General features: G+C 43.6%; 1 protein-coding gene across 1 annotated transcript in view; it reads left to right on the forward strand.

The window, feature by feature from the left end:
- Positions 1–12,667, forward strand: part of LOC119736577 — a 73,719-nt gene that overhangs the window by 22,380 nt on the left and 38,672 nt on the right. Inside the window, exons 23-33 of the mRNA XM_038210593.1 lie at positions 401–652; positions 1,666–1,920; positions 2,403–2,654; positions 3,482–3,736; positions 5,835–6,086; positions 7,098–7,352; positions 7,837–8,088; positions 9,100–9,354; positions 9,839–10,090; positions 11,103–11,357; positions 11,841–12,092. Coding sequence (XP_038066521.1) covers positions 401–652; positions 1,666–1,920; positions 2,403–2,654; positions 3,482–3,736; positions 5,835–6,086; positions 7,098–7,352; positions 7,837–8,088; positions 9,100–9,354; positions 9,839–10,090; positions 11,103–11,357; positions 11,841–12,092 — 2,787 coding nt within the window. The remainder of the gene's footprint in view (positions 1–400; positions 653–1,665; positions 1,921–2,402; positions 2,655–3,481; positions 3,737–5,834; positions 6,087–7,097; positions 7,353–7,836; positions 8,089–9,099; positions 9,355–9,838; positions 10,091–11,102; positions 11,358–11,840; positions 12,093–12,667) is intronic.

Here is a 12,667-nt window from a genome sequence, read left to right on the forward strand (position 1 = left end):
TTCCTACCCTAATGTTTTTATTGGGAGCATGAAAAAAAAACACCCAAAACCATCAATTTCTACCTTTTACTCTTGACTACATGCAGACACCTCCATATTATCGTCACAAAAAAATGGCTAACAAAAACTTCTCTACCTACCTACCCTATTTTCAAATGCTATGTAATCGGAAACAGCAATTAATTTTTTGGCTTACCGACTTCCTTGGTTTACATCATTTTACAATTCATTGCTTTCTGTTCAGAGGAGCATTTTGGCCTACTAGTCAATGGATGATTTGCATCAGCTTTTACTTATTCAAAGTTGAAGTTTTTGGACTATAAAAAGTATATTCAAGCATTTTCCAAGTCTGGGATTCAGAGATTTTGTAAAGTTATTCTTTTCTGTAACTTCACTGCAGTGGATACCACTCCTCCTGTCGTCCAGAATTGCCCATCTAACATCAACCAGGAAATCCCATTTGGTAGTACAAGTACAACTGTCACATGGCAACAGCCATTTGCCACAGATAATTCTGGTCAGACGCCTGCTGTGACGTCCAGCCACACCTCAGGATCCACCTTCTTTGTGGGTTCGACTACGGTTACTTACACATTCACGGATCAATCCAGCAATTTCGCCACTTGCCAGTTTGTTGTGACAGTAACAGCAGGTATGATATGAAGTGATTTTATTACCTGTGCTAGTGGAAACATCATGAGTGTCAACGAGAATATGTCTGGGTAACTTTGGACATGTTTGAAAACCAGGCCCGGAATTAGTGTTTCGTAGGCCCTAGGCAACAGTGTTGCGTTAGCCCTACTCCACCCTATGCACTGGCACCAAGTTCATGTTGATGCTAAAAGTACAAAGCACTGTACAAAACAAGCGAGGCCAAACTGGTATCCGCCCCGCTCACAAGTACCCCCTCTCAGGCAAAGAAAGTACAGTTGGGGGTGACCAACCGACGCCATCTTGCCTGACTGCAATTTTGCCGCGCCGCGCAGCCGTACCACTGCGTGTACATAGTACAAATCCCCTGGTGTATGCGCGTCACACACAAGGACTGGTGCGTGAACGGCCGTACCACTGCGTGTACAAAGTACAAATCCTCAGGTGAACTCGGGTCACACACAAGAAAAGATACATGTCATCTAGCTAAATGTCCTGCCCATGGGAACTCGTTGCTTGGTAAAAGGGCGCCCTCTATTGATGGCGCACGGAGCCCATAGATCCTAGCTATTCGGTTGTTACACTTAGGTCGCCAAAAAGTGACGACTGATATGTTCCCAACAATTGAAGTTTATGCGCAGCTTGATCTTGAGAATTCTGTCACTGACGGTTCCATGTCATTTCAAGCCCAATCTGAGGGTGGCTGTATGGTCAGAAAACGGCAGACCCTACCTGCGCTTCGATTCCTTGATATTTTGAAAATCATGTTTTAGAAACCAGACTAATCATGTGCAAGATCATTATCAACAACCTGGTTGGGTACCACACACCATTCTGTGCTGTGCCCGATGCATGGATGGCTGAGGTTTTTAAATGAGTTTTTCTGATTCAGTGTTAATGCCCTCTGTGTACTGTTCAAGGGAGGCCCCATTTAATGATGTGTAAATTAAATGATTGAGAGCTGGGCGTAGGTTAAAGATTAACGACAAACTTATTTCTGCATTGTTTCCCCAGTTGATAGAACTCCTCCGCAATTTGACAACTGTCCACAGGACATTCGTCGGACCATACCTATTGGATCAACCTCCATCCCAATAACTTGGCCGACGATTACAGTAACAGACAATTCAGGGAATCAAATCAATCCAGTGCTTCTGTCACAAAACCCGGGTCAATTTAACGAAGGCACGTACAACATCAGGTACCAAGCCACTGACCAAGCTGGCAATAGTGCCATATGCTCCTTTGACGTCATTGTTACAAGAGATGGTAAGTACGTGTAGAAAATATTGAATTAGGCCAACCCAAAAAAATTCTGCTTCCGGTTTCGCTACCTACCGTTTTTTGACAGTTCCTACCCTAATGTTTTTATTGGGAGCATGAAAAAAAAACACCCCAAACAATCAATTTCTACCTTTTACCCTCGACTACATGCAGACACCTCCATATTATCGTCACAAAAAAATGGCTCAAAAAAAATTCTCTACCTACCTACCCTATTTTCAAATGCTATGTAATCGGAAGCAGCAATTAATTTTTTGGCTTACCGACTTCCTTGGTTTACATCATTTTACAATTCATTGCTTTCTGTTCAGAGGAGCATTTTGGCCTACTAGTCAATGGATGATTTGCATCAGCTTCTACTTATTCAAAGTTGAAGTTTTTGGACTATAAAAAGTATATTCAAGCATTTTCCAAGTCTGGCATTCAGAGATTTTGTAAAGTTATTCTTTTCTGTAACTTCACTGCAGTGGATACCACTCCTCCTGTCATCCAGAATTGCCCATCTAACATCAACCAGGAAATCCCATTTGGTAGTACCAGTACAACTGTCACATGGCAACAGCCATTTGCCACAGATAATTCTGGTCAGACGCCCGCTGTGACGTCCAGCCACACCTCAGGATCCCCCTTCTTTGTGGGTTCGACTACGGTTACTTACACATTCACGGATCAATCCAGCAATTTCGACACTTGCCAGTTTGTTGTGACAGTAACAGCAGGTAAGATATGAAGTGTTTTTATTACCTGTGCTAGTGGAAACATCATGAGTGTCAACGAGAATATGTCTGGGTAACTTTGGACAAAGTACAGTTGGGGGTGACCGACCGACGCCATCTTGCCTGACTGCAATTTTGCCGCGCTGTGCGGCCGTACCACTGCGTGTACATAGTACAAATCCCCTGGTGTATGCGCGTCACACACAAGGATTGGTGCGTGAACGGCCGTACCACTGCTCGTACAAAGTACAAATCCTCAGGTGAACGTGCGTCACACACAAGAAACGATGCGTGTCAACTAGCTAAAAGTCCTGCCCATGGGAACTCGTTGCTTGGTAAAAGGGCGCCCTCTATTGGTGGCGCACGGAGCCCATAGATCTTAGCTATTCGGTTGTTACACTTAGGTCGCCAAAAAGTGATGACTGATATGTTCCCAACAATTGAAGTTTATGCGCAGCTTGATCCTGAGAATTCTGTCACTGACGGTTCCGTGTCATTTCAAGCTCAATCTGAGGGTGGCTGTATGGTCAGAAAACGGCAGACCCTACCTGACCTTCGATTTCTTGATATTTTGAAAATCATGTTTTAGAAACCAGACTAATCATGTGCAAGATCATTATCAACAACCTGGTTGGGTACCACACACCATTCTGTGCTGTGCCTGATGCATGGATGGCTGAGGTTTTTAAATGAGTTTTTTTGATTCAGTGTTAATGCCCTCTGTTTACTGTTCAAGAGAGGCCCCATTTAATGATGTGTAAATTAAATGATTGAGAGCTGGGCGTAGGTTAAAGATTAACGACAAACTTATTTCTGCATTTCTTCCCCAGTTGATAGAACTCCTCCGCAATTCGACAACTGTCCACAGGACATTCGTCGGACCATACCTTTTGGATCAACCTCCATCCCAATAACTTGGCCGACGATTACAGTAACAGACAATTCAGGGAATCAAATCAATCCAGTGCTTCTGTCACAAAACCCGGGTCAATTTAACGAAGGCACGTACAACATCAGGTACCAAGCCACTGACCAAGCTGGCAATAGTGCCATATGCTCCTTTGACGTCATTGTTACAAGAGATGGTAAGTACGTGTAGAAAATATTGAATTAGGCCAACCCCAAAAAATTCTGCTTCCGGTTTCGCTACCTACCGTTTTCTGACAGTTCCTACCCTAATGTTTTTATTGGGAGCATGAAAAAAAACCACCCAAAACCATGAATTTCTACCTTTTACCCTTGACTACATGCAGACATCTCCATATTATCGTCACAAAAAAATGGCTAAAAAAAATTCTCTACCTACCTACCCTATTTTCAAATGCTATGTAATCGGAAGCAGCAATTAATTTTTTGGCTTACCGACTTCCTTTGTTTACATCATTCTACAATTCATTGCTTTCTGTTCAGAGGAGCATTTTGGCCTACTAGTCAATGGATGATTTGCATCAGCTTTTAGTTATTCAAAGTTGAAGTTTTTGGACTATAAAAAGTATATTCAAGCATTTTCCAAGTCTGGGATTCAGAGATTTTGTGGGTTCGACTACGGTTACTTACACATTCACGGATCAATCCAGCAATTTCGCCACTTGCCAGTTTGTTGTGACAGTAACAGCAGGTATGATATGAAGTGTTTTTATTACCTGTGCTAGTGGAAACATCATGAGTGTCAACGAGAATATGTCTGGGTAACTTTGGACAAAGTACAGTTGGGGGTGACCGACCGACGCCATCTTGCCTGACTGCAATTTTGCCGCGCTGCGTGGCCGTACCACTGCGTGTACATAGTACAAATCCCCTGGTGTATGCGCGTCACACACAAGGATTGGTGCGTGAACGGCCGTACCACTGCGTGTACAAAGTACAAATCCTCAGGTGAACGTGCGTCACACACAAGAAACGATGCTTGTCAACTAGCTAAATGTCCTGCCCATGGGAACTCGTTGCTTGGTAAAAGGGCGCCCTCTATTGGTGGCGCATGGAGCCCATAGATCTTAGCTATTCGGTTGTTACACTTAGGTCCCCAAAAAGTGACGACTGATATGTTCCCAACAATTGAAGTTTATGCGCAGCTTGATCCTGAGAATTCTGTCACTGATGGTTCCGTGTCATTTCAAGCCCAATCTGATGGTGGCTCTTTGGTCAGAAAATGGCAGACCCTACCTAATCTTCGATTCCTTGATATTTGAAAATCATGTTTTAGAAACCAGACTAATCATGTGCAAGATCATTATAAACAACCTGGTTGGGTACCACACACCATTCTGTGCTGTGCCCGATGCATGGATGGCTGAGGTTTTTAAATGAGTTTTTCTGATTCAGTGTTAATGCCCTCTGTTTACTGTTCAAGGGAGGCCCCATTTAATGATGTGTAAATTAAATGATTGAGAGCTGGGCGTAGGTTAAAGATTAACGACAAACTTATTTCTGCATTTCTTCCCCAGTTGATAGAACTCCTCCGCAATTTGACAACTGTCCACAGGACATTCGTCGGACCATACCTTTTGGATCAACCTCTATCCCAATTACTTGGCCGACAATTACAGTAACAGACAATTCAGGGAATCAAATCAATCCAGTGCTTCTGTCACAAAACCCGGGTCAATTTAACGAAGGCACGTACAACATCAGGTACCAAGCCACTGACCAAGCTGGCAATAGTGCCATATGCTCCTTTGATGTCATTGTTACAAGGGATGGTAAGTACGTGTAGAAAATATTGAATTAGGCCAACCCAAAAAAATTCTGCTTCCGGTTTCGCTACCTACCGTTTTCTGACAGTTCCAACCCTAATGTTTTTATGGGGAACATGAAAAAAAAACACCCAAAACCATGAATTTCTACCTTTTACCCTTGACTACATGCAGACATCTCCATATTATCGTAACAAAAAAAAATGGCCCAAAAAAAATTCTCTACCTACCTACCCTATTTTCAAATGCTATGTAATCGGAAGCAGGAATTAATTTTTTGGCTTACCGACTTCCTTGGTTTACATCATTCTACAATTCATTGCTTTCTGTTCAGAGGAGCATTTCGGCCTACTAGTCAATGGATGATTTGCATCAGCTTTTAGTTATTCAAAGTTGAAGTTTTTGGACTATAAAAAGTATATTCAAGCATTTTCCAAGTCTGGGATTCAGAGATTTTGTAAAGTTATTCTTTTCTGTAACTTCACTGCAGTGGATACCACTCCTCCTGTCGTCCAGAATTGCCCATCTAACTTCAACCAGGAAATCCCATTTGGTAGTACAAGTACAACTGTCACATGGCAACAGCCATTTGCCACAGATAATTCTGGTCAGACGCCCGCTGTGACGTCCAGCCACACCTCAGGATCCACCTTCTTTGTGGGTTCGACTACGGTTACTTACACATTCACGGATCAATCCAGCAATTTCGCCACTTGCCAGTTTGTTGTGACAGTAACAGCAGGTATGATATGAAGTGTTTGTATTACCTGTGCTAGTGGAAACATCATGAGTGTCAACGAGAATATGTCTGGGTAACTTTGGACATGTTTGAAAACCAGGCCCGGAATTAGTGTTTCCTAGGCCCTAGGCAACAGTGTTGCGTTAGCCCTACTCCACCCTATGCACTGGCACCAAGTTCATGTTGATGCTAAAAGTACAAAGCACTGTACAAAACAAGCGAGGCCAAACTGGTATCCGCCCATTTCACAAGTACCCCCTCTCAGGCAAAGAAAGTACAGTTGGGGTTGACCAACCGACGCCATCTTGCCTGACTGCAATTTTGCCGCGCCGCGCGGCCGTACCACTGCGTGTACATAGTACAAATCCCCTGGTGTATGTGCGTCACACAGAGGATTGGTGCGTGAACGGCCGTACCTCTGCGTGTACAAAGTACAAATCCCCAGGTGAACGTGCGTCACACACAAGAAACGATGCGTGTCAACTAGCTAAAAGTCCTGCCCATGGGAACTCGTTGCTTGGTAAAAGGGCGCCCTCTATTGGTGGCGCATGGAGCCCATAGATCTTAGCTATTCGGTTGTTACACTTAGGTCCCCAAAAAGTGACGACTGATATGTTCCCAACAATTGAAGTTTATGCGCAGCTTGATCCTGAGAATTCTGTCACTGATGGTTCCGTGTCATTTCAAGCCCAATCTGATGGTGGCTGTTTGGTCAGAAAATGGCAGACCCTACCTAATCTTCGATTCCTTGATATTTGAAAATCATGTTTTAGAAACCAGACTAATCATGTGCAAGATCATTATCAACAACCTGGTTGGGTACCACACACCATTCTGTGCTGTGCCCGATGCATGGATGGCTGAGGTTTTTAAATGAGTTTTTCTGATTCAGTGTTAATGCCCTCTGTTTACTGTTCAAGAGAGGCCCCATTTAATGATGTGTAAATTAAATGATTGAGAGCTGGGCGTAGGTTAAAGATTAACGACAAACTTATTTCTGCATTTCTTCCCCAGTTGATAGAACTCCTCCGCAATTTGACAACTGTCCACAGGACATTCGTCGGACCATACCTTTTGGATCAACCTCTATCCCAATTACTTGGCCGACAATTACAGTAACAGACAATTCAGGGAATCAAATCAATCCAGTGCTTCTGTCACAAAACCCGGGTCAATTTAACGAAGGCACGTACAACATCAGGTACCAAGCCACTGACCAAGCTGGCAATAGTGCCATATGCTCCTTTGATGTCATTGTTACAAGAGATGGTAAGTACGTGTAGAAAATATTGAATTAGGCCAACCCAAAAAAATTCTGCTTCCGGTTTCGCTACCTACCGTTTTCTGACAGTTCCAACCCTAGTGTTTTTATGGGGAACATGAAAAAAAAAACCCCAAAACCATGAATTTCTACCTTTTACCCTTGACTACATGCAGACATCTCCATATTATCGTAACAAAAAAAAATGGCCCAAAAAAAATTCTCTACCTACCTACCCTATTTTCAAATGCTATGTAATCGGAAGCAGGAATTAATTTTTTGGCTTACCGACTTCCTTGGTTTACATCATTCTACAATTCATTGCTTTCTGTTCAGAGGAGCATTTCGGCCTACTAGTCAATGGATGATTTGCATCAGCTTTTAGTTATTCAAAGTTGAAGTTTTTGGACTATAAAAAGTATATTCAAGCATTTTCCAAGTCTGGGATTCAGAGATTTTGTAAAGTTATTCTTTTCTGTAACTTCACTGCAGTGGATACCACTCCTCCTGTCGTCCAGAATTGCCCATCTAACTTCAACCAGGAAATCCCATTTGGTAGTACAAGTACAACTGTCACATGGCAACAGCCATTTGCCACAGATAATTCTGGTCAGACGCCCGCTGTGACGTCCAGCCACACCTCAGGATCCACCTTCTTTGTGGGTTCGACTACGGTTACTTACACATTCACGGATCAATCCAGCAATTTCGCCACTTGCCAGTTTGTTGTGACAGTAACAGCAGGTATGATATGAAGTGTTTGTATTACCTGTGGTAGTGGAAACATCATGAGTGTCAACGAGAATATGTCTGGGTAACTTTGGACATGTTTGAAAACCAGGCCCGGAATTAGTGTTTTGTAGGCCCAAGGCAACAGTGTTGCGTTAGCCCTACTCCACCCTATGCACTGGCACCAAGTTCATGTTGATGCTAAAAGTACAAAGCACTGTACAAAACAAGCGAGGCCAAACTGGTATCCGCCCCGTTCACAAGTACCCCCTCTCAGGCAAAGAAAGTACAGTTGGGGGTGACCAACCGACCCCATCGTGCCTGACTGCAATTTTGCCTCGCCGCGCGGCCGTACCACTGCGTGTACATAGTACAAATCCCCTGGTGTATGTGCGTCACACAGAGGATTGGTGCATGAACGGCCGTACCTCTGCGTGTACAAAGTACTAATCCCCAGGTGGACGTGCGTCACACACAAGAAACGATGCGTGTCAACTAGCTAAAAGTCCTGCCCATGGGAACTCGTTGCTTGGTAAAAGGGCGCCCTCTATTGGTGGCGCATGGAGCCCATAGATCTTAGCTATTCGGTTGTTACACTTAGGTCGCCAAAAAGTGACGACTGATATGTTCCCAACAATTGAAGTTTATGCGCAGCTTGATCCTGAGAATTCTGTCACTGATGGTTCCATGTCATTTCAAGCCCAATCTGATGGTGGCTGTTTGGTCAGAAAATGGCAGACCCTACCTAATCTTCCATTCCTTGATATTTGAAAATCATGTTTTAGAAACCAGACTAATCATGTGCAAGATCATTATCAACAACCTGGTTGGGTACCACACACCATTCTGTGCTGTGCCCGATGCATGGATGGCTGAGGTTTTTAAATGAGTTTTTCTGATTCAGTGTTAATGCCCTCGGTTTACTGTTCAAGAGAGGCTCCATTTAATGATGTGTAAATTAAATGATTGAGAGCTGGGCGTAGGTTAAAGATTAACGACAAACTTATTTCTGCATTTCTTCCCCAGTTGATAGAACTCCTCCGCAATTTGACAACTGTCCACAGGACATTCGTCGGACCATACCTTTTGGATCAACCTCTATCCCAATTACTTGGCCGACAATTACAGTAACAGACAATTCAGGGAATCAAATCAATCCAGTGCTTCTGTCACAAAACCCGGGTCAATTTAACGAAGGCACGTACAACATCAGGTACCAAGCCACTGACCAAGCTGGCAATAGTGCCATATGCTCCTTTGATGTCATTGTTACAAGAGATGGTAAGTACGTGTAGAAAATATTGAATTAGGCCAACCCAAAAAAATTCTGCTTCCGGTTTCGCTACCTACCGTTTTCTGACAGTTCCAACCCTAGTGTTTTTATGGGGAACATGAAAAAAAAAACCCCAAAACCATGAATTTCTACCTTTTACCCTTGACTACATGCAGACATCTCCATATTATCGTAACAAAAAAAAATGGCCCAAAAAAAATTCTCTACCTACCTACCCTATTTTCAAATGCTATGTAATCGGAAGCAGGAATTAATTTTTTGGCTTACCGACTTCCTTGGTTTACATCATTTTACAATTCATTGCTTTCTGTTCAGAGGAGCATTTCGGCCTACTAGTCAATGGATGATTTGCATCAGCTTTTAGTTATTCAAAGTTGAAGTTTTTGGACTATAAAAAGTATATTCAAGCATTTTCCAAGTCTGGGATTCAGAGATTTTGTAAAGTTATTCTTTTCTGTAACTTCACTGCAGTGGATACCACTCCTCCTGTCGTCCAGAATTGCCCATCTAACTTCAACCAGGAAATCCCATTTGGTAGTACAAGTACAACTGTCACATGGCAACAGCCATTTGCCACAGATAATTCTGGTCAGACGCCCGCTGTGACGTCCAGCCACACCTCAGGTTCCACCTTCTTTGTGGGTTCGACTGCGGTTACTTACACATTCACGGATCAATCCAGCAATTTCGCCACTTGCCAGTTTGTCGTGACAGTAACAGCAGGTATGATATGAAGTGTTTGTATTACCTGTGCTAGTGGAAACATCATGAGTGTCAACGAGAATATGTCTGGGTAACTTTGGACATGTTTGAAAACCAGGCCCGGAATTAGTGTTTCGTAGGCCCTAGGCAACAGTGTTCCGTTAGCCCTACTCCACCCTATGCACTGGCACCAAGTTCATGTTGATGCTAAAAGTACAAAGCACTGTACAAAACAAGCAAGGCTAAACTGGTATCCGCTCCGTTCACAAGTAACCCCTCTCTGGCAAAGAAAGTACAGTTGGGGGTGACCGACCGACGCCATCTTGCGTGACTGCAATTTTGCCGCGCCGCGCGGCCGTACCACTGCGTGTACATAGTACAAATCCCCTGGTGTATGTGTGTCACACACAAGGACTGGTGCGTGAACGGCCGTACCACTGCGTGTACAAAGTACAAATCCCCAGGTGAACGTGCATCACACACAGGAAACGATGCGTGTCAACTAGCTAAAAGTCCTGCCCATGGGAACTCGTTGCTTGGTAAAAGTGCGCCCTCTATTGGTGGCGCATGGAGCCCATAGATCCTAGCTATTCGGTTGTTACACTTAGGTCGCCAAAAAGTGACGACTGATATGTTCCCAACAATTGAAGTTTATGCGCAGCTTGATCCTGAAAATTCTGTCACTGATGGTTCCGTGTCATTTCAAGCCCAATCTGAGGGTGGCTGTTTGGTCAGAAAATGGCAGACCCTACCTAATCTTCGATTCCTTGATATTTGAAAATCATGTTTTAGAAACCAGACTAATCATGTGCAAGATCATTATCAACAACCTGGTTGGGTACCACACACCATTCTGTGCTGTGCCCGATGCATGGATGGCTGAGGTTTTTAAATGAGTTTTTCTGATTCAGTGTTAATGCCCTCGGTTTACTGTTCAAGAGAGGCTCCATTTAATGATGTGTAAATTAAATGATTGAGAGCTGGGCGTAGGTTAAAGATTAACGACAAACTTATTTCTGCATTTCTTCCCCAGTTGATAGAACTCCTCCGCAATTTGACAACTGTCCACAGGACATTCGTCGGACCATACCTTTTGGATCAACCTCTATCCCAATTACTTGGCCGACAATTACAGTAACAGACAATTCAGGGAATCAAATCAATCCAGTGCTTCTGTCACAAAACCCGGGTCAATTTAACGAAGGCACGTACAACATCAGGTACCAAGCCACTGACCAAGCTGGCAATAGTGCCATATGCTCCTTTGATGTCATTGTTACAAGAGATGGTAAGTACGTGTAGAAAATATTGAATTAGGCCAACCCAAAAAATTCTGCTTCCGGTTTCGCTACCTACCGTTTTCTGACAGTTCCAACCCTAGTGTTTTTATGGGGAACATGAAAAAAAAAACCCCAAAACCATGAATTTCTACCTTTTACCCTTGACTACATGCAGACATCTCCATATTATCGTAACAAAAAAAAATGGCCCAAAAAAAATTCTCTACCTACCTACCCTATTTTCAAATGCTATGTAATCGGAAGCAGGAATTAATTTTTTGGCTTACCGACTTCCTTGGTTTACATCATTTTACAATTCATTGCTTTCTGTTCATAGGAGCATTTCGGCCTACTAGTCAATGGATGATTTGCATCAGCTTTTAGTTATTCAAAGTTGAAGTTTTTGGACTATAAAAAGTATATTCAAGCATTTTCCAAGTCTGGGATTCAGAGATTTTGTAAAGTTATTCTTTTCTGTAACTTCACTGCAGTGGATACCACTCCTCCTGTCGTCCAGAATTGCCCATCTAACTTCAACCAGGAAATCCCATTTGGTAGTACAAGTACAACTGTCACTTGGCAACAGCCATTTGCCACAGATAATTCTGGTCAGACGCCCGCTGTGACGTCCAGCCACACCTCAGGTTCCACCTTCTTTGTGGGTTCGACTGCGGTTACTTACACATTCACGGATCAATCCAGCAATTTCGCCACTTGCCAGTTTGTCGTGACAGTAACAGCAGGTATGATATGAAGTGTTTGTATTACCTGTGCTAGTGGAAACATCATGAGTGTCAACGAGAATATGTCTGGGTAACTTTGGACATGTTTGAAAACCAGGCCCGGAATTAGTGTTTCGTAGGCCCTAGGCAACAGTGTTCCGTTAGCCCTACTCCACCCTATGCACTGGCACCAAGTTCATGTTGATGCTAAAAGTACAAAGCACTGTACAAAACAAGCAAGGCTAAACTGGTATCCGCTCCGTTCACAAGTAACCCCTCTCTGGCAAAGAAAGTACAGTTGGGGGTGACCGACCGACGCCATCTTGCGTGACTGCAATTTTGCCGCGCCGCGCGGCCGTACCACTGCATGTACATAGTACAAATCCCCTGGTGTATGTGTGTCACACACAAGGACTGGTGCGTGAACGGCCGTACCACTGCGTGTACAAAGTACAAATCCCCAGGTGAACGTGCATCACACACAGGAAACGATGCGTGTCAACTAGCTAAAAGTCCTGCCCATGGGAACTCGTTGCTTGGTAAAAGTGCGCCCTCTATTGGTGGCGCATGGAGCCCATAGATCCTAGCTATTCGGT

The sequence above is a fragment of the Patiria miniata genome, unplaced genomic scaffold, assembly GCF_015706575.1.
Source record: "Patiria miniata isolate m_02_andy unplaced genomic scaffold, ASM1570657v1 HiC_scaffold_3, whole genome shotgun sequence".
Taxonomy (NCBI): Eukaryota; Metazoa; Echinodermata; class Asteroidea; order Valvatida; family Asterinidae; genus Patiria; species Patiria miniata.